The sequence below is a fragment of the Gavia stellata genome, chromosome 6, assembly GCF_030936135.1.
Source record: "Gavia stellata isolate bGavSte3 chromosome 6, bGavSte3.hap2, whole genome shotgun sequence".
NCBI classification, from domain to species: domain Eukaryota; kingdom Metazoa; phylum Chordata; class Aves; order Gaviiformes; family Gaviidae; genus Gavia; species Gavia stellata.
The window spans coordinates 11369247-11390576 of record NC_082599.1 but is presented as its reverse complement, the minus strand read 5'-3'; the positions used below and the strand labels follow the sequence as shown (position 1 = coordinate 11390576).

Here is a 21330-nt window from a genome sequence, read left to right as displayed (position 1 = left end):
CCAAGCAGCGACGAGCCGGTGGCCGTTACGGGCGGGTGGTTGGGCTGGCTGCCCCCAAGCGAAGCTGGGCGGGGGGTCCGAGGCGACGGGGGTCCCGGCGGCAGTGAGGAGAGCTCGGTGAGGGGCGGCGACGGTCTCCTCCTGGCCCGGATCCCGCCGCGCAGGGCGAACCCGCGCTTCCTAAGGCAGGCCTGCAGGGGAAGGATGAGAGAGAGTAAGGCCGGCTCGGGCCCGGGCCCGGGCCCGGCAGAGGGGAGGGGGCCGCGGGACGCCCGGCTGCCCGGGGCGGGGGGAGGCGGCAGAGCAGCGAGGGCGTTCGTGTGGCGCGCCGGGGGCCAATAGCGGTGGCGGGAACGAGGCGCGTCCTCGCCGTGGCGCAACCCACACCCCTCCGCACCACCCTCCCCGCGGCGGCGGCGCTTTGGGCCGGGCCGCCCCGAACCCGGAAGCGGGCGGCGGTTGGTGTCGGTGCGCGGCGAGCGGGGCCGGGCGCAGGATGCGAGGCGCTGCCGCCGCCCTGCCCCCCTGCCCGCTCGCAGCCAGCGCCCGAGGAGGAGGAGGAGGAGCAGCAGCGGGAGGAGCGGCAGCAGTAGTAGGAACCGCCGCTGCGATAGCATGAGCGGGGCCGCGGCTAAGCAATCCCCCGGCGCGGGGTCCGCCACGGACCCCGCAGCCGCGGAGAAGGCGGCGGCTGGGGACTCGGTGCCGGAGCCGCCGCCGCCGCTGCTGAGCGTGGACGTGACGGGTTTGGTGTCGCAGTTTGCGAGGAGCTTCGTGCTGATCTTCCCCGTGTACGTCCTGGGCTACCTGGGGCTGAGCTTCAGCTGGGTCCTCATCGCGCTGTGCGGGCTCTTCTGGATCCGCAGGCACCGCGGCGGCAAGACCTCCCGCCTGGGCCGGGCGCTCGCCTTCCTGGAGGACGAGGAGGAGGCGGTGCGGCTCAGCGTCTCCTCCGCCGATCTGCCTGCGTGGGTGAGTGGCCAACACCCTTCGGCGCTTCCGAGGGAGCACCCGCGCCCGGCGGGCAGTGCAGCCGCCGGGCGGGCTGGGGCTTGTCACTTCTCCGGGAGCTGCGGGACGCCCACCCCCGGGGCGGCCCCCTCCTCCCCGGGCCGCAGGGGAAGAGGCTCGCTGCAGGCCGGAGGCCGGAGCCCCAGAGCCGGCCTGGCGGGAGGGGGGAGGTGAGGAGATGGCATCTCCCGCGCCCCGAGGCTACTCGGGGTTGCCAGCCTCTTTCGAGACTTGGCGTCCAGCGGCGGGAGCGGCGTTGCCGGACGTGAGCAGGCAGAGGGACCCTCCCTCCGGCGGGGTGGCCTGTCCCCGCGGCCCGCCCGCCCGCCACGGCGCGGCCACCTGGGCCGTTAGCACCCGCGGCAGCTGAGGCAGCCGCGCCGCGTCTGCCGTGTGGTGACAGCCCCGCGGCGCTGCCGTGCAGCACTGAACCTGTCATGGCCGGGGTTTCCCTCGCAGAAATGAACTTTACCTCAGAGTCTGGGTTTTTTCTCCCCTCAGATGCCAGTGACACACCGGGCTTGGTTGTAGCAAGGGCTCTAAGGCGCACAGGTCTCGCGACTTGGACAGGAACCTTTTCTTAAAAAGTTGAGATTAGAGGCAGGCAAAAATGGTATCTTAACGGTTTTATGGTTTTCAGTAAAGCATTACTTAATAGGGAGTGACAGAAAAATGAGGTGGTGTTTCTGGCTGGTTTCAGGGTTGTGACATGAGGACTAAGGTAAAGGGGCTTTGGTGGCCTTATCTGTGCATTGCTGTGGTTGGATTTAAAAGGCTTTCTTCAAAAACAGAGTCTTATTTTGAAAGTTTCAGGCTTTCCAATGAGTCTTTAGAACGGCCATTATTATTTTTTTTAGCTGAAACTCAGCTTCGAAGTTGAATACTTTTTCTTTGTAATTTTTACTCTGGAGGATTAACAATTTTTTAAATACGGCTGACAGTCAGCCACCTGGCAGTGTCAGTGCTCATCCAGGCCTCCATACATCCTGGTCTGCCCCGGTAATCTGCTGTGCAGAGCTTGCTGCTCTGTTAGCCCCCCTACATGAAGTCTTGAAGGTTTCTGCTAGATCTTTCTGTGTGATTTCTTTGTTGAATACTCTCTGCTCCTCAGTAATAGCCATCCACATCTCTGCTAGGTACTCTTTGCAGTGACTCTGCATCGAGCGGTGTTGCGATGGTAAGTATCCCAGTAGATGTTCTCGTGATCAAATTGCTGTACCTGATGTGACCTGTCCCAGCTCTACTAAGGAAGTTATAGGAGTTCCAGACATCTGGAGAGAATATAGTGTGTAGGTGTGAATTGCGAGGTTTTTTACTCCTGTTTCTTCATGTCTTTTACCCAAGTTCTAGTGGAAGATCATGGTAAAAATGGGGACAGTGTTTAAAAGAGATGAGGTGGTTTTACTGCTTGAAGCTGAGATGTGAGTCTTAAATAATGTGGTTAATAGCTCTTATGTTAGCTCTGTGTTATATGTTCCCCCCCGTAATCATGCAGCCTTATAATGGAAGTGTTCTGATTTGATGCATTTAAAATGAATTAATTGAACCTAGATTTGTTGTGGAGGGTTGTATATAGTAACTATCTGCTGGTAACTAAGCAGTAGATATTCAAGCTTAGTGCTGTGTATAAATTTATTTTAAGTCACAATTTGTTACCTTTGATAAAATGGCTATTAATTCCGGTGTGGAGTTGTCCAAATAACTACAGATTTAGGAAGGGGCCTCTTGATTGAAGTCAGAGGCAAAAAACCAGAGAGGAATGAGTGCTGGCTGCAAACACCTGCATATCCTATGGTATTATGAGAAAGCAACTGATCAATATGCAGGGTTTCCCCAAAAGTATAACCTTCTGACACATTAGTTGGCAGAGGTATTGTAAATCACAGTTGGGTTTTTTGTGTGGGTTTTTTTTTTCCCCTCTTTAATCACGTTCTTAAATTTTAAAGGCCTTGTTTTTTTTTTTTTTCTGTTGACATATATGCTCTATTCTGGAAGTATCATGCTTCCAGGTAAATGTAGCTTCCAGATGAAATGCAATCTGGAAAACAGAGGTCTTCTGAGAACTGAAGGCCCACTTCAATCAAAAGTGGTCTTTAATGTCTGCCGTCATAGTCATTAAGCTTTATATGGGTCTTTTTGCTGCCTCCGTAATGTCTTGGAAAGCTGCTATTCTCCTTCCTTCAGCTTTATGTCTGTTGTCTTGGAGATTCATATATTTCAATCATATTTCAAATAAGAGCTACTGGATGGTATATGGAGCCTGACATCTCTTTAATAGGTATCGAGCTTATCCATCTCAATGTCCGCTCCAAACTGGAGTGTGTTCCCTTGGTTTCTGGTCAGAGAAATAAACTCAAATTACTTGAATAGGACAGTGCTGTGTTTTAAATATAGGAAACTTTTTACTCTTCTGGGACTGAAACTGAGATGTAATAAACATTTTTCAATTAAAATTATGTAACATCCCAAACGTTTATTTGACATGTGGTATCTTTCTGGGCTTTTGATTGAAAAAGAACTTTAGCTGAGTAGCAGTGTCTGTAAGGTGTGATTTCCTTCCCCCTACCTACCTTGGGATTGATTGCTGATTTAGCAATTCATGTTAAGTATTCAGTAATACTGCACTGAGTTATTTATTTTTAAGGAAGTGGTTATTGCAGGAGTAATGAATTAAGATTTTTCTGCTGGCAATATGCTCAGATACAATTTGAAAGTGATACTGTTGTGCTATCACACTAGAGTTTGTAATGTTAATTATTAGTTTCCTAAATTAGATTTACTTTTTCCATAAGCAGGTAGTTATACAATAGGAATATTCTGTACTGCCTATGTAAAATTAATTAATTCAACATGAATACAAGTTATGTTATTTAAAATGTCAACACTGAATTATTTAAAAGAAATATGTATATGCTAAAAATATTTCATTTACTGTCTTAAAGAATAAGATCTGTACTCATAGACTTGCTAACATGTAGTTATAGCTCTGCTGCGTGTTCGGAAGATGTCACTGATTATACAGGGTGGGTGCTTTTCCAAGTCATTTAAAACTAGGCATCAGAATTTACAATGAGAAAGGATTGGAGATCAAAATGGTCTTTAAATAAAGTCGACATTTCCCTTTCTTAGCAATGTTTTTATACACTAGATGTATTTTATACCGGAGTGAATGTAATTAAGATGCAAATGTATAAGGAAAGTGGCAATTTAAGTATCAATACTTAGAGGATAGAAGGTAGGAAACCAGGACACTCAATTTTTAAAGACCAGGTATCATGTTGCCTTTTATTTTTAAAACAGTAATGGAATTTCATAGTCTAAGTGGTATGACAAATTTACTTCATTCTTTCTCAGAACAACCAAAAAAGTTAATCTAATTTTGCCATTGTAGGGATTTTTTGTTGCCTAATGTGACTTTTATAACATGCTAAGATATCATGTTCGACATTTTTTTTAATAAGTGAAACTTTGACTGCTGTTTTCCTCAACATACAGATAAAAAGCCATGATGATTTTTTTTTTCTGCCAATTAATTGTAAATTTGGCCTGGTACCAGGAGCTGTATCTGTGTGCAGTCTGTCAGCAATCATCAGGAGACCAAAACAGGAACAAATCTTAGCATTTTTAAATAATTGATTCTGGAAACATATTTAGACAATTTTTCTTTTTAGACAACCATGTATTATACATAAACTGAAATACTGTACGTCATTGTAGTAAAAGTAATGCCATATTAAAACCTTAATTATAAGTCTGCTGTAGCATTTTGGGTCCTACAGACTCGCTTGATTTTCTGCTCTACTTTGCAATGATTTTTAGGGTTTTGTTTTTGTTGTTTTGTTTTCTCGCCTACTTAAGGTAAAAGGAAAAATCGGCCTAAACCTAAATAGGTGTCTAGTCACCTTTTCAACTAAACTGATTTACAGTCCTATTGTAAAGAAATCTGGTAGATCTTCTTTCTCTTGGGAAGCTGCATGAAATTCTTGCAGACTGTGACTATTGTGAATTACCATTGAATTGCTATACCACTGCTACACCTACAGGGAGGAGATAATGTCAGCCTATACCCTTTTTACTAGATGCTGATGTGTAGCTACAATAATCAATACAATAATTATCAACCTATGTTTTGTTGAGTGTTTTTGCAATAGCAATGTTCAGTAATGCACGACTTCAATGGTAGTTGCATATTTCTTAGCTGAATATTGTATTGAATGTTGAATGAACTGCTAGTGTTTAAGGGATGAGGAACCATTCTGAGTGAAAGCAGACTTCAGAACATGTGTCTGAAAAAGGAAATTTTGCTTTATGACTGATATTATTTGTATTTAGTCTTAGGTGTTAGAATAAAATATATATACATACTTCCCCCCCCCCCCAAGCTCTTCCATGACCTTCTTGACAAATACGCCAATTATGTGGTTAGAGTAACAAAGACTTTGGTATTTACTGATATTAGGCAGGCAGACCCAGTATGTTTGTGGAAGAAAAATGGTTAGGTAGCTCTAACTGCAGGGTCACATCCTGTACTGAGTGACGCTGGCAGAGAAGGTTGAGGTGGTTACGCTCTTATGTATATTTTGATATGAAGATTTCTTAATGGTGTGGAATCAAACTCGCTAACTGGATGTTAGATTCATAGCTCAGGACAGGACTCTCCAAACAATCCCTGCTGATGGGTGTTAAGTATGTACTCAGTAAATCTGATAAACAAGTGGACTTCTGCAATGCAATGTTTGTTTTTAATTGCCATAGAACAAGAAGATCTTTCTCTTAACTTCTAATTATACCTTCGGTTAATGCTATTATTACTGTAACTGTAGGAATTGTAGGTGGGTTTTTATACAACACACTAAAATACGAAAAGGAAGGCTGTGAGGCATTGTGACACATTCTTCTGATCCTTTTTCCAAATGTCAGTTGAGCATGTTAGATTGAATTTACTGAGGAGTGATTTATAAGAAAAATTACTTCCGTGTACTGCTACTTAATGCTAAGCTGGATCTAATCAGTTTATATGGTTAGTACTGCAGATGGCCATATACTCTAGCTGCCAGCCTGTATCTGGAAAGTATGAAGGGGTATGAGTAAGTATAGAATAATAGCTTTTGAGTACTTAACAACTGAAGTCCACATCCTTCTCCGGCCTGATTTATTTTTTTTTTTCCCCAAACTGCCTTCTGTTCTAGGTGCCTCATAGTGTATGTATACGTATATATGTGTGTTGTGGGTGTTGTGGTTTTTTTGTGGTTAGGTTTTTTTTTTTGTTTTTAAGGAAGAAGTTTAATTTAATTCAGTGTTACTTCTTGTAGTTAAGGTAACCTGAGTGGCTTTCTAAGAGTACACCATGGTTAAGAGACATGTGGATTATAGTTTTAGTAATGGAGAACAAGAGGGCAAAAAAAGGCAGTTATGTTGGACAGTTGATCATATCTTCCTGTTTCTCAAATAAAGTTTTCAAATTTAGTGGGTTAAAACTATGCTGAGATGATGTCTGTCACATAACGCGTTCTCTCATGTAGTAACGTGATAAGCGTTACTATGTGATCCGTATGTAAAGATCCTTTTCCAGAATATTTATAGTAGAAAGCCACATGATGAACTGATGTTTATGAACATGATCTCAAACTACTAAAGAAAACTATTAACCTGAAAGTATTAGTATGCTTCTTGAACTGTTTTTAGGTGCCACAGGCCTTCCAAATACATAGGTATAATAAATGCTTTTTTCATATAACAAATGGTTATTACGTAACAGTTATTACTGACTTTTGGGACTACTGCAAATGTGTTCTTTAAATGTGCAGTTTGTCTGAATAACTAAGGAAGATGTGTACAAGTCTCTCAATTTTATTTTTTTTAATTTTCATTTTAGTCTCCTAGTGTTATTTCCATGCCTAAATACTTTTGCATATAAGGGCTGGCCCAGCTTTAGCCATATGTGAAAACATGGGAGTCATAAAAATCTTGTCAGTAAAGACTGAGGTTTTATGGAAGAAAAAAAAGTCTAGACTAGCAGTCAACCTTTTCTGCCTCTTCTGCAAGATTCTTCTCACTTTAAGTTACTACTGCTTTTTGAGATTGTTGGCACATCACAGTGTAGTTGGATATGCATTCTAAGATTTTATTTATTTATTTATTTTTTGCACATGAGGGCCTGCTGGGGAATAGGAAGATGAATCAGGGTTATTGTCAAAACATTTTCATTATAGTTCGTAGTAATGAAAACCTGTTCTAGAAATTTTAAATATTCATAACAATTCTTTGGTATTCTGTTCTTGTTTTTTAAAATGAAAGAAGAGGCAGCATTTTGTTTCTGGTAAGATAAAAATCTTTGACTTAAACTGCAATATAAATCAAATTATTTATCTCCCATTTATCGAATCTTCAATAATTATAGTACTGAAAAGGTTCTCTCATTGCTGAAATTGCCTTTAGCATAAGTTCTTTTGAGCTTTGCAACAATTTTGTGCTGACCATATGCCTGTACTGAATCTGAGGTGTGAGTTTGTGGAAGCTGTTTTAAAAACTTATTTTAAAATACAAAGTTTTAAAAGAATGCTAATTTTTAATTATCCTCTGTAGTGTCTGAAAGCCAGTTTGTCAGAGCCTTATAGTAGTATATCAGATTCTGAAAGCAGCAGTTAATGATTATAAATCAACCTATGCCATTGATTGCTATGTTTCAACATGTAGATACAAGAAATCAATAAAAGAGTATGATCCTTCTGGAAGGATTACACAAATAAGAGATTTTGTATGAGACCCTGGTATTTTAGATACAGAGTTTTTTGACCTGTGAAGTCTCATCTTTCTCTTTGTTTTTCCTTACTGTTGGACAATATAAATTAAATCTGACACTACCCTTTCCTAAGGAAATTTAGAATGGACACCCCACCAGCAGCTCTGGAGCTTTTCTGTGGCCTAGCAGGGCCAGCTTCTAAGTTTTATGTACTAAACTTGACAGGCCAGCGGAATTTCCAGTGTAGTATATGTAGATCTGCTTTTGCATGTTCAGGGGAAATACTGCACCACTCCAAAGAAGAAAGTTAAATCCTTATCTTTGGCTGGTGATGGTGAACACTTAAGGAAAACAAAGGATATACAGAGATGGAGTATTCAACATAGAATCGAATGTAAATAAGAATAGTGGGGGAAACAGTATTTTGATAAGAAGAGGGGAGAGTGTTTTTATTTTAAACAACTGTTTGAAGTAAGTAAATTCTGAAACAGCTATTTAGGGAGGTCTGGCATTTTATCATCTGTGTAACTTTTGGATCATATAGCACTTTGATATTTCTAGGTAGGATTTGTTTCAGTTGCATGAGGAGAGAGTTCTGTAAAGTTTAGAAAGAAAATGTTGGATGGGGAATAAGAAGGAAGAACCACACCAAGAATTTGCTAAAAGTGACCATGTGTGAAATGATGGAAGCCAGTTGCCAGCTTGATGTGTTTGGCAGAGTTTGTAGTTGTCCAAGATGGCATGAACTGACCCAGGACCCTTCTTCAGTCCCATCTGCCAAGGACTAAATGTTTTTGTCATTTTGCAGCAAAAGACATCACAAGGACAGCACTTGCACTTCTTAGACAGTCTTAATACCTTTTTTGAGAAAGCCTTGGCTTCTCACTGGATGAGACTAAAGTTCTGTTTGGGCAAGTAGGAAAAGATGTTAGTGTTATTAAAGATGTGTGTGTATTTTTTGAAAATAAAGAACCAACTTAAATTTGTTTTCTTTCTGGCACTTGCCACCCTCTCTGTATTTTGATTTCACAGATGATGTTCATTTTATTATGTCTTTAATGTAAGTTTGGTGACTTTTCTTAGCTGGCAATGAAAGAATAAGTCACAAAATGGATCGTTGTCAGGCCTGGAAAGTTAGGTTATACAAACTTGCCATGTCAGCTAATGGGGTAACCTACAACAATAGTAGGTTTCTTCTCCATTGACTAGAATTAGTCCCGATTAAACTTGTTTTGTAAGGAAGTTTTATTACAAAAGTGAGGTTCAAGAATCCTGAATCCTTTCCTGACTTTGGGGCCATGTGTTTGACAAGTATGCTGACCTTGCTAAGTCCATTCCATTTACCTCAGCTTCTCAAGATACTTGTTTTGATCCCTTGTTCCTTAACATAGTCCTGTGTTTCTCTTGAGTCTCTGCCTTTATGTCAGGGTTCGGGTGAGGAGGTGTGTCCCATCTCCTCTTGAATCCCACTGGTACGGTGCCTGGGATGGGGAGGAAGAGAAGTGCTCCTCAGCCTTCTTGCAGAGTCATTTGATCCCATCCCCAACCTAATTCTAGTTTTTTTTATTCCCAATAGCTTCTACCAAGCTTCATGTACCAGTCTTTGTTAGAATGGCAGAGTTCTTATTTTCTTTGCAGTTTAAATGGTGCAGCCTTTTTTTTTTTGTTTGGTTTGGTTTTGTTCCCTGTATGTGCTTCCTGTGATACTGTTAAAAGTTAGAGGAGCAGGGAGAATTTTAAAGCTTCTTCCTTATTCATGAGAATACGTATAAACAGCATCCCTAATATGCTTGTTGCAGAGAGAATCAGGGGTTTAGTAGTTAAAGAGAATGATTCTGCAGTTTCAAAACAAAGTAAATATGCACTCCTGACAAAAATGATGATCTGCATCCAGTTGCATTTTCCCACTGCCGCCTTGTGCCAGCATTAGAATTTACTTGGCCACCTAATTGTAAGTTTTTTGCCAGGTTTAGTGTTTAGCTGGATCAGTTCCTTGAATTAGTTTACTCCGCAATCACACAAGTGCTGGTGCCTACAAAAAGGAGGTTATGGAAGCCAGTAGTCAGGTTTAAAGTAAAATGGAACAATAGCCTGCATGAAGAGGACCTTCTTAGAAAGAAGTGGCAAATAACACTGCTGAGGTGTCTTTGTGGGGAAGCAAATTTTGAACTTGAACAGTTTATAATGTCAAGTTGCACATCCAAGTTCTTTTATAACATTTCAACAGACCTGTTAACTTACTTAATTATCAAACATATAAACTTTCAGTACTTTGATCCAACTTAAAAGTTGGCCCTGTTTTTAGTGCGTGGTTGGATCAGATGAGTTCCAGAGGTCCCTCCCAACCTGAATTATTGTATGATTTTTTTGGGTTTTTTTTGTCATTTAAATTAGCTTTCGGTCTCCAATTGTGGCTTACAAATGGTAAGAAACCTTTTCTGCGTAAAATACCAGTATTTGCTTAACTATTAAGCGTACTAGAAAAAAAAAAAGATGTCTATCTTTAGAGAGGTGTTTTGTGGGATGTAGTGAGACTTTTTAAGTCATTCAGATGCCTGTTAGCTAAATAGTTAGCAATTTGCTGCACAGAATTTTAATACTAAAGCATACAATTTTTCAAATGGAACTTCTGTTATATAAATAACCTTTGGAAGACGAGCATTCACATATAATGAGTCATTGCACAAAGTTTTGTCTGCTACACCCTGATGTGACTACAAAATTCTCCTTAGGAGTTGAAAATTTGAAATAGGGCTACTGGTTTTCAGCTGAAGCAGTCTAGAATTATGTACCATGAAGTTGTTACTAGACATATGAAACTAGTTTTACTTGGCTGAAAATAACTGTCTCATGACAGACAAGCATTACATTGTCATTTGGCTGTCCTTATCATATAGCAGCATGGGTCAAGTTTACATTAGTTCAATTGCGAGCACTTTCAGCTAAGAGATTTATATTTGTAAAGTAAATTGCATAACTTTTTGCATCTGTTTTAATGAAGACTTTAGCTGAGAGAGTCTAGTATGGACTCTAGCACTGTTGTTTTCATAACCTTTGTTTGCATTCCTTCGATTAGATACTGGCTCACATGAATTATCCAAACCAACTGAAATAGTTTCCTTTGGATGATTTTGAAAGATGTAACACCGAATGCAGAATTAAATGTACTGACAATCCATTGTCTTGTATTCCATCACTGTCTACCTTAAAAGGAAGGTGGAAGAAAATGGATGAATCTCTAAAAATGCAGTGTCTTCCTGTTTCATTTTCAAAAGTAACCACAAGATATGTTGAAGCATGAAGGTAGCTATAAAAACCTTAATTGTTCCAATTTGAATTAATTGTGCAGCATTATGATCTACACTTCTGCTCTTAAAGTTTGTGAGTGTTTATTTTTAAAATAGCTTACTAAAAAGAAATGGATTGTGGGGAGGAAAACTTTGTGGGGGGGAACTCAAATGGAACTTACGAGCTCAGGAAGCTCAGAGTTTGCTTTATATTTAAGCGTTATTACTGCTTTCAGATCTGCGTAGCTTGATATTAAAAAAAAAAAAAGTATCCGTGCTTTCTCAGATGCCCTTCTTCACATAGAATATTCTATAGACTGTTAACTTGATCAGTGAATAAGTTTACAACTTTATATCCAAAAACTTGACAAGAATTCTTGTGGCATTGTTCTGCAGGGAAGAGTATTAGAAGACATGCTCTGAGCTGTTAGTTTTTGTGCAAACTCTCAGAACGTGTTGGTAGTTAGCAAATTTGATCTGTCTGCATGTTTCAAGCAGACTGTTAATGTAGTGAATGTATGATGCTTCAAATGAGGAAATGTCTTTTCTTAATTTGTTAATATTTCCTAGTACAGTAAGCTTGCTGGTCCAGAATTTTGAAAAATTGTAATTTGTGTTGTGCCAAGTCTCTTCCCTCCTCCTCCAGTCTATTGATTCATCTTGTTAATTGTTGAACTAGAATGCTTAATTCTCTTGTATATGTGGTTAGGAAGTTGTCTTAGTCTAGTAATCAATTTTATGATGCAGCCTAAATTTATATTTTAAAATGCTGTGTTCCTCACCCAATGACTTTCTCCTAAAATACTTGAACTAGAAAAAGAACGCTTTTCCACCCACCCACCCTCTGCCAGTTAAATGTCAAATAGCAGCCAGGAAATGATAAGAGAGTGTTTCATGGGGGGAACAATAAACCAGTGTTCAGTCATTTGACTTGTATGTGTTATAAGAATATTCATTAGTGGTCGATAAATTAGTTTAAATTGTAGTAATTTCTTGTTCTCTGTTTGTTCATGATAGTCTTTATTTTGGCTTATATTTTAGGGAAAATATTTGGGCTTTTGAAAGTGGTGTGGTTTTTTTTTTTTTTTCTTTTCAGGGTGTGTTAGGTGTGTTGATGTGAATGTGCCTAAACTGTCCATGTTCCTTTGATAAAATCAGTTTTCTTATTTCTGTCGTGTTCAAATAAGTCTTTATCATGAGAATTAATTTTCTACTAAATTTGGCTATGTATAAAACTTTAAAAAAAGTTGCATATAATATGTGCTTGTGTTGTTTTCAGGTCTTAATATAGATGTATGATACCAGAAAACTTTTGCCAACAATTGTTTTCTTCAGTTCCTTTGTGTTTTGACAATGTTGCAATTATAGTCAAAAGTTTCTTTCCTGTATGTGTCCTATCTTTCATGAGTTCTCTACAGTGAATAACAAAAATGTTACTAATCTGTTCACTTTGTTACTTTGATTTACTAGAAAAACCTCCAAACAATGAAGTTTAGGGCTTTTTTTTCGTTAGAGTAATCCATTACACACAGAGCCATATTAACAGCCTGAAAATAGATTTGATTTTTAAAAAAATAACTTTTTTTACAAATCAGTTTCTCATAAGAGTACAAACTTTAATTTTACTGTATGAGAGATGAAGAACTACAAATGTGTTCTTTTAAAACAATAGTTTGGGGTTAAGTGATTTGTTCCAGCACACACGTGTTGTTGGTGTACATGCTCCTTTATATTTTTCAGTTTTCTAGCACAGGTAGGAAGGAAGTCTGTTGTACTAGTAACACCATAACAATACTTCTGACAAAGCTGTCAATGGAAGTACGAGTGTCTATACCTGAAATGAGGTATTTTTCTTCTTTAATTTTTTTTTTTTTTTTTTTTTTTTTTTTTTTTTTTTTTTTTTTTTTTTTTTTGCTAGTGCTTAAACCTCTGTTGGATTTGGGGAGGGGGTCTGCACAGTGTTGTTCTGGGTTCTGGACATTGTGTAGGAGTGGGAGGGAATTGTAGTGGGCAGTTCTCGTTTGGGAGTAAGTGAAGATAGGACCATTAAGGCCTGATGGACAATTTTTGAAGATGTAGAAACATTTACCTGGGAAATGGGTAATAGGAAAATTCTATAGGATACCGGGGGACAGTCTGTGTTGGTTCTGGCTGAAGACATCCAGACTTTCATCTTCACTTCAAATGAGTTTGGTATTTGGGATGTAGAATATTTGGCAGATGTTTTCTAAAACTTTTTTTAGAGTAAGAAGTTGAGGCATTTGTGCTTGAAGTGAGACTCTGCTAAAAGGATGGAAGTGATTGTAGCTTTTACTTACAGTTGCTTTAAAGCATTTATCCTTGACTTAATAACATTGATTCACATCTGTGTCCTCAGGGTGCAAGCTGAAAAACTATAGATTATAATTTAAGCTTCAATTTATTGAAAAGCAATGGGAATGTATCCACTTGCCAGAGAGAGGGGAATTAGTTCATCAGTGTTCCTAAAATTAATGGGTTTTAAGCTCTGACAAATCACTTTGGAATTTCCTCTACTGTAGAGATCTGATTCTTGATTCCCATGTAACACATAAGATTCTAGTTTAGATGTAACCTATAAGAACTTATAAGGTCATTTGCTTTCTTGCTTGAGACTTGCGGTGCTTGGGGAAATGTTTTTTCTTTTTGTCAACCCCAGTCGTCTTGTAGGTTTTCATTTGTTCTAGTTTCTTCTTCCAACAATCAAATTGATAAACTCCAGCTCTGTTTTTGGTTGCTGTGATTGTTTGCATTGCCAGACACATGGAAATAACATTCCTGTCTGTCATACTCTAGTGAACACAATGTATCAGTAAAGCTGTTACTTGTGATCTCCCACTAAGTGAAACAGAAAAAACCTCTTGATTTGGCGCAGCTCAGGTTAGTCAATGATGTGGGATTTGAGATGTCACTATTTTAACAGGAAGCAACTATATGAGCTCCTGAGGATAAAAGAGAACATTGAGAATGAGACATTGAAGTACATATCTTAAAGACTGTTTTAATTTTTTCCAACATAGCTTACAAGTTACTTTTGATTGGAGACATTTCCATAGGCAAATATATCTTCAACTATTTAGTTAAAACAAAAGTCTTCAATTTATTTAGTTTTAAAAAAAAAAAAAGTGTCATAGATGACTGTTGAGCTTGCTGACTGTTTGATGTCCTAACAACTTTTCAAATACATTGAGCAGAGTCAGGAGTATATCAGATGCAGCAAATCATATATAGCAACAAGAATGGTGGATTTGATTTCAACATCCCTTTGATATTGAAAGGAAATAAAATCCCTGCTTTCTTCTGGAGAGGCTAGTTGTACATGGAAAAGCCTTTCTCGAATTCTTGAAAATACTTTTTTCAGCTGGAATGATATAGTTGCAAATTAACTGCTATTTATGCAGATCTCTGAAAGTAATTGTGGCATTTTACTCAGGGGGTTTGATTTCATTTTAACTGTCATCACTGCATTCTTCTAAACTCAAGTGATGTCTTTTGCAAGAAAGCTATTACATGTGATTAAGAGCTGTGTACAGATGTTAGACTGCTGCAAATATCTGTTAGTTGTATTGGGCTGGGATTCAGGCCTAAAACAACACAATCAACAGTAAAAGCCGTAAAAAAAGAATCTATTGCCAATTAGTGCACACAATGAGGTTTGCTATAGCAAACTGAAATGTAGATTCATCCTACTGGACTTGATGGGCACTTCATTTCAGAGATGTAAGTCTCTTTCTGCCATCTGTCTTTAGTCAGTGGGAAGGGGTGAGCTGAATTTTTTGCAGGAGGTTCCTTTCCTCTGTACAGTAAGAACCTAGAGTAATGAGGTCATAACTTCACTGCTACTTTTTACATGCCTAAATTTAGCAAGGAATAATATGGGCCACAGTTGTTAGATTTTAATTAATACATGTAGTAAATATTCCGTTGTAGAACTTCTAAAAAAATGATTAGCACTGTGCAGCAGCATCTGTTGTGAAATCTGCTGAGAGTTTAGGAGCTAATATTGACTTGGCTGCATATATTACTCCCTGTGTGTGCACAGACATTAACCTCTCCTTCAAGAGAAGTGCAGGCTAAGGTAGGTTCTGTTTGTGAGCAATCAGATAGAGTGGCATAGCTATTCTGGCATTGCCATGGGCAAGGCTGCTTGAAGCTAGATTTTACGGAACTGACCGACTAGGTGTTTGATTATTCTCAGTTCAGGCAGTTGTCTTTAATTGACAGAGATTTCTTTCCACTCATACGATTAATATTCATTTTGATTTTAGACACAAGGTGTTTGGTTTCCACTTAGGTTCAGCAAATTCTAGCTCTAAATTTAGACACATAAGTCCGAATTCATTTATGATCAATACAGGCATCTCCAGAGGACTCTATCTGACCACAGGAGAAATGTTTCAAGATGTCAGATGTACCTCTCCAGAGGCCCTTATTTCTCTCTATTAATGATAAAGCAGATGTAGTGTGACTAGATTATTCTTGGACATGTGAAAGGTAGAATTTTGAAAATCAGAGAAAAATAATTCAGCAACTTCCTACTGATCACCAATATTTGAATCTTTAAAATGGAAACCTTTGAAATTGCTGTGAAGACATATATAGGTAAAAAGGGTTGCTGAGATGTAAAAAGAGTCTTCCTGTTGTAAACTGCAACCAGGATCTAGTGGGTATGATCTGATTATCTCTGTTCCAGCTATACACTATGCAAATAACCAAAGTGGGACAGTAGGTGTGGATTAAAATACAGAAATGGTGAGCTTAAGTATCAGTTATAAGCAACTCAGTCTTTAAAGACTGTGCGCTTAATGTTATGATTCAATTGTAGTCAGTATGTTTATAAAGTGACTTACTACTGCTGTCATTAATTAAAGTAGTATTGATTTATGATGGCTATTTTTACTGCTAAATTGGAAGTAGAAGAATATAGACTGTTTGTAAAGTTTGGGCTTAGTTTGGGCTAAAGAATATTTAAGAGATCCCCGAATGCCTGTGTTGTCTTCAACATTGATAATAATCAGTAATGTGAGAGAAGAGGTGACGACAGCTCTGTGCTGCATTTGTAAAAGGAAAAATGTATCCAGCTCTTTCTTCACTCTTGCTACCTCTTCATCCTGTCTATCAAACACCCAACAATTCCAGCAGTCTAATGCTGGAACGTTCCTCCTCTGCATCCAAGAAAATACCGAATCTTAATCACTCAGCTGCTTGCTACCTATCATTGTTTGAAGGGCAGTAACTGCCTTTATACAAGGGCTAGTTCCAGTTGTGGGTAAACATCTACATGCAAGCACTTGCTGAGCATAAGCAATGGCTGTGTGTATACAAACAAGTTTTTGTGGTTCAGGACAGCAACTATGCACACTTGATTGGGCACGCTACCTGGAAGTACATTGATGGTATTGTTGAAAATCTTTGGTATATACTCAAGATGGTAGTTTTTCCACAGTTTACTTTCCACTTAAGGGCTGGTTATGTAACAGCTTATGTAAAAACTACAGTATATTCTTTCAAAAAATATAGGAACTCCTCTCTAAACATACACAAATAAAGTAAGTGAATTTACATTAAAAACAGAGAAATTAAAATGGAGTTCCATTTAAGACACATATAGCCAAGCGTTAAACTTCCCAAACAACAGGGAAAGGCAGATTCTTTCATTTCCAGTATTGTTTTTAAAAATAGCTTGGCTTAGAAACAGGATTTAAGTTTTTTAGAGTTTATGATCACTTTCTTCCCCTGTTTTTTAAGATGGAAAAACTCTTTAACAGAGACTGGAGAATGTTTTGATGCAGAGCACTGTAAGACAACTATTTTGAAAGACAGTATCAGTGGTGGTTTGCAGTCATAACATGAGAGAAAGTGTGTCTGCAGGAAGCTGGAATCTCAGGGGATGTTCCCTGGGGCCAGGGCCTGCAGGAATTTTTGTGGAGTTAAGGGGAGCATTGCAAGCTGACAACTGGGCTTTTTATTTCTATTATTAATTTGTATTTTTGTATTTACTACTGATCTTTTGAAAGATGTCATCGTCTTGAAATGTGGTCACTAATTTGAAAAAAAAAAAAAAGTAAAATGTTGGTTTTAAACTCCAGCTTTCCTAATCATAGCAGTATTTTTTTTTCCCTTGGCTTTGTTGATTTGTAAAGAGTTGCGTGGAAGGACAAGTGACTGAACAAATGTTGCTGTGTACACAAGTCAAAGGATCGACAGGACTGTAAAATATCTACCCGTGTTTTAAATAAAATATTGCAACATGCAGTAGTGTGTTGGAGAAAAGGTAGCGCATGCCCTTTGGTACTCATTTACTCATTTGTTTCAATTCCACTTGAGGGGCTTCATTTTCCTTTTTGCTAAGTGTGGACTATGTTGCAAACTCAGAAGTGCCTGCCAGGCAGTATTCATCTGTCTGTGGATGATCATAAATCTTGTAGTGCTGTGGATGGTGTATTTTGGTATTGAATTAACTTTCTGATGAAAATTTATTGTACAGTTCTAGAGAGACACTGCAAGCATACTTTGTCCTCCTACTTGTTCTGTGTGTAATCTAGAACAGCAACTTCCGTAAGTGTGAAATTCTGTTTATTTCAGTATTTTACTATTTTTAATGAAAATTGGGTTCATCAGTGTCAATTTCAAGTCTCAGTGCTGGGCTGTCAATCTATTTTTAATGTCATATTTGTCTTAGGCACTGTATCAACATTCCAGGGCAAAATTGTGTAGGTTGTGTCTACTTGCTGAAGGATTCTTCCTCTGAACCTACTGAATTCATAGGAGTTTGGCAGCTGACTTTACTTGGACCAGGATTTTACCCACTTTTCTAATTCCAGAATAAAAAAAATAAAACCTTGCATTTATATATGCTAACCTGCTTCTGACCTTCCCACAATATTTTTCTTTTGGTGACTGTGTGGCTGACAGAAGGCATTGGTCTTGCAGGAGATTTGCAACTCGCTGGATGTTATACTGTGCAGATGCCATGTGTGTCAATCCAGTAGCATAAGAATGCATGTTTTCCTCAGAGGATGCAGTTTCAGTAGTATCCTTTCCTTCTGCATGTTTGATTTAAGTACACTTACTCTGCTTTTTCTAAAATAGCTTCTTGGATAAGAGATGCTAAGCTCATTCATGGGACAGATATTCCAGCTGAAAGATACGCCATCGAAACAGATCTATGATTTAGATGTATACAGGAATTACAAGCTGTGGGCACAGATTGAAAACATGCTTGTAAAACCTTTTCAATACATAATGAAAATACCTTTTCTACTTCAAAACCAAGTGATATTACTAGGTGGAGATTTTTATTTATGTTGAACATTATCTTCTGTCATTTGATGAAGATTTTTTCCTCTAAAGTACCTTTGTTGCTAATACAGAGAGTCAAAATAGTAAGACTGATATTTAAGGATGAGGATAATAGTTAATTTAGTTGGGAGGCAGTCTGGGTTTTGGTTCCACCTTGTAACTCAAACATATGATGTAGCATACCTAAGTTTAGAAACTTGGTTTAGCAGGGAGTGCTTCAGTGTCTTTCCTTAGGAACGCAGCGTACCAAAAACACTCTAGAGCTGCCCTTCCTGGTGTGTACTGAGGAATAGTAGCAAACTCCATGGTGTTAAGGTGGAGTTTATAAACAGAAATAGGATAATGATGCCTGCACTTGTGGGGGATTGGAATTTGGTGGTCAGAGTGTTTTCTAGTTATGTATGTCATTGGTCTCGTATTTTCAGCATGATCCTGTGTGAGGATAAGGGCTGTCCTAAAAATCTAGAGCTTCAGTTTTACCTTAAGTAAACTTATATGTTACAAGGGAATTTGTAAAATGGAATTAATATTTTCTCCTCTTCTTTTTTTTTCCTCCCCCCGCCCGCCCCCCCCCTCCCCCGAGGGGCTGAGCATTTTTGGGGCAAAAGTAGTAAAGGAGGGTGACAACAGCTGCTAAGGGTTACAGCCAGCCTTTGCAGAAGCTGAGAGGATATTCAGAGAAGGATAACTCCATACTACTACTTTGTTTTTTCTTTTCCGTAGACATCACTTCTGGTTGCTGTGTTAGATGGATCTTTGATATCTAGTGCAGAAGTTTCTATGTTATGTGTTGCCAATGAAATGTGTGATATATTTTGAGTATCTTTTTCTAACAAATAACACCATACTCTATTCTGTGCTGAAATACAGTCCATTAGGGAGGACAGAATTGTTTTAGAGAGGATAAAGGAAAAATGTCATGAATCTTAGAAATTTTAGTGTGCACCTAATTATTAGAAATACTGAGCTTTGTATAAGAACCTGGTATAAGTATCTGGTTAAATGCTTGAATGGAAGAACCAGAGAGTTACACATGTAAGCTGTTTGTCATCTGCTACCTGATGCTATCAGGTTAAGTAGGGCTTACCTCCCCACCATTTGTTACCACTGTGTTAACTGAGACTCAAATTAAACTTTACCATTCTTTTTGGTTTCACATTATTAGAATGTTCTACGTTCTGTTACTTTCTCAGCAGAGTTTTATAGTTTCAGAGAGAGTTTATCACTGCATGTTTACAGGTTCAACAAAACTGCCAGTCTGTCGATAGCCTTTATACTTTCTGGACTTGACATAGTAAGTTTCTAGTGTTTCAGGTAGAGATGTTACAGGGGGATTTTAAAATGCATGTTATACCTTGAATGGTTTCTGGTTATGTTTAAAAAATGTTTTAATACTAAGAATAAGCTCTGGCTGGATGGTACTGGATGCAATGCAGTACATAGAAGTTACACACTTTTGCTGGTGTTAAGAGTCAGATTCAGTCAAAACATGGGTGTGCATATATTTTATTTTAGTGTAAGAACTAAATAATAAGCATATAAGAGCTAAATAATGAGCATATTGTACAGACTTGTTTGATTTCTTAGGACGTAGGTTAACCCATCTTGAATTTGCATGCTCTGATACTATATTTTAGCTTGAATACTACAAAAAAAATCAAGTTATCTGTTTTGCTCTTTTTTATTTTCAAACACAAATTTGCAGTTTGCTCACCCTCAAACCAGTAAAAAGTAAGTGAATGATCTCTCTCTTGTCAGAGTTCACATAGATTTGTTTCAAATGTATTGTGAGTTATAGGTTATATGTTAAAGAAAAAGGTTAACCTATAAAATTTGGGGTTCAGTAGGTGGAGATGTTTCGTGCTAAAATGTGCACATTAAGACATAGGAGATCATTTTACTCTTCAGTAATTAGCTGCTGGTAAGCCACTTAAAGACAGGAAAGGATACTTAATCTGCCTGAGAAAGAGGACAGTCAGTCTTGCAGGAGGTGGTCAGTACTTCTTGAACACTTACCTTTCTTGAAACTTGATGTCCATTTTAGTCTACACAGAACACCTGCATGGTTCCCTTAGAGAGATTAGCTAGGTAATCTAGCAAGCGTTAACAGGAATAAGATCTCCCTGGTGAAAGAACTGGAGCCTTAGTGAATCAGAGCTCCTGACTACAGGGGTTAGTAAAGCGGGTAGTGGGTCAGTGGAGTAAAAGGAAAAGAAATCTTCAGTGTTTTAGTCTAGATGGCAACAACAAGGATGGCTGGCAATTTGGTGCAGAGCCCAGCACTTCTTTCATAGCTGTAGACAATTCAAAGGACAATAAGTTGTGCTGTGACACTGGTTGTATAAGCTGTTTTGAAAGCTAATATTTAGCAATCCAGAGAGGAAAATTTTTCTTCTATTGACCATCAGGAGAGCAAGGCACTCTGGCATGCAGTGGAGTGGGAACATGTCTGGATTTTCAAGGGAACTGAAAAGGAATTTGTTATACAGGCTTGAAAATACAAACGGTGTCATGTTTTTGAAATGTGTCAAATTGAAAATAAGGTGCTAATGCCTTTATAAAATTTTTAAAACGTGAAAGCTTGAATTTCAAGGTATTAAGACTTTTATTTGTGAAAGGAGGAGAAAGAATGAAATTACTTTTGAGAATAAAAGGGTAAAGTTGATAACATGTCAAAAAGTAGTACTGTGCAAGATTTTTCAAGTGGTAAAATTGAGTGAGTCATTACAGCTATGGTTCATGCTACACCTTTCAGCAGTTTAAACATTGAAAATCTGGGTCTCTGCATTCAGTAATGATTGCAGTGCTTGTGGGAATTTGGAGATGTGCTAATGTGGGCTGTCATGAAATGTTTTATTTTGTAAACATTGGTTGCACTAGGTGTCTGCAACCTGGTGTGACAGCAAGCCTTTAATCAGTATAATGACATAAAAAGGATTTTTTATTATTATATTAGACATTTTTAAAAAT

The 21330-nt window shown here is 38.8% G+C and overlaps 1 protein-coding gene across 1 annotated transcript in view; it reads left to right on the top strand.

Moving 5' to 3' along the window:
- Window positions 1–615: 615 nt before the first annotated feature.
- The window catches only part of ESYT2 (extended synaptotagmin 2), an 89453-nt gene continuing 68738 nt past the window's right edge, over window positions 616–21330 (top strand). The window contains exon 1 of the mRNA XM_059818633.1: window positions 616–972. Coding sequence (XP_059674616.1) covers window positions 616–972 — 357 coding nt within the window. The remainder of the gene's footprint in view (window positions 973–21330) is intronic.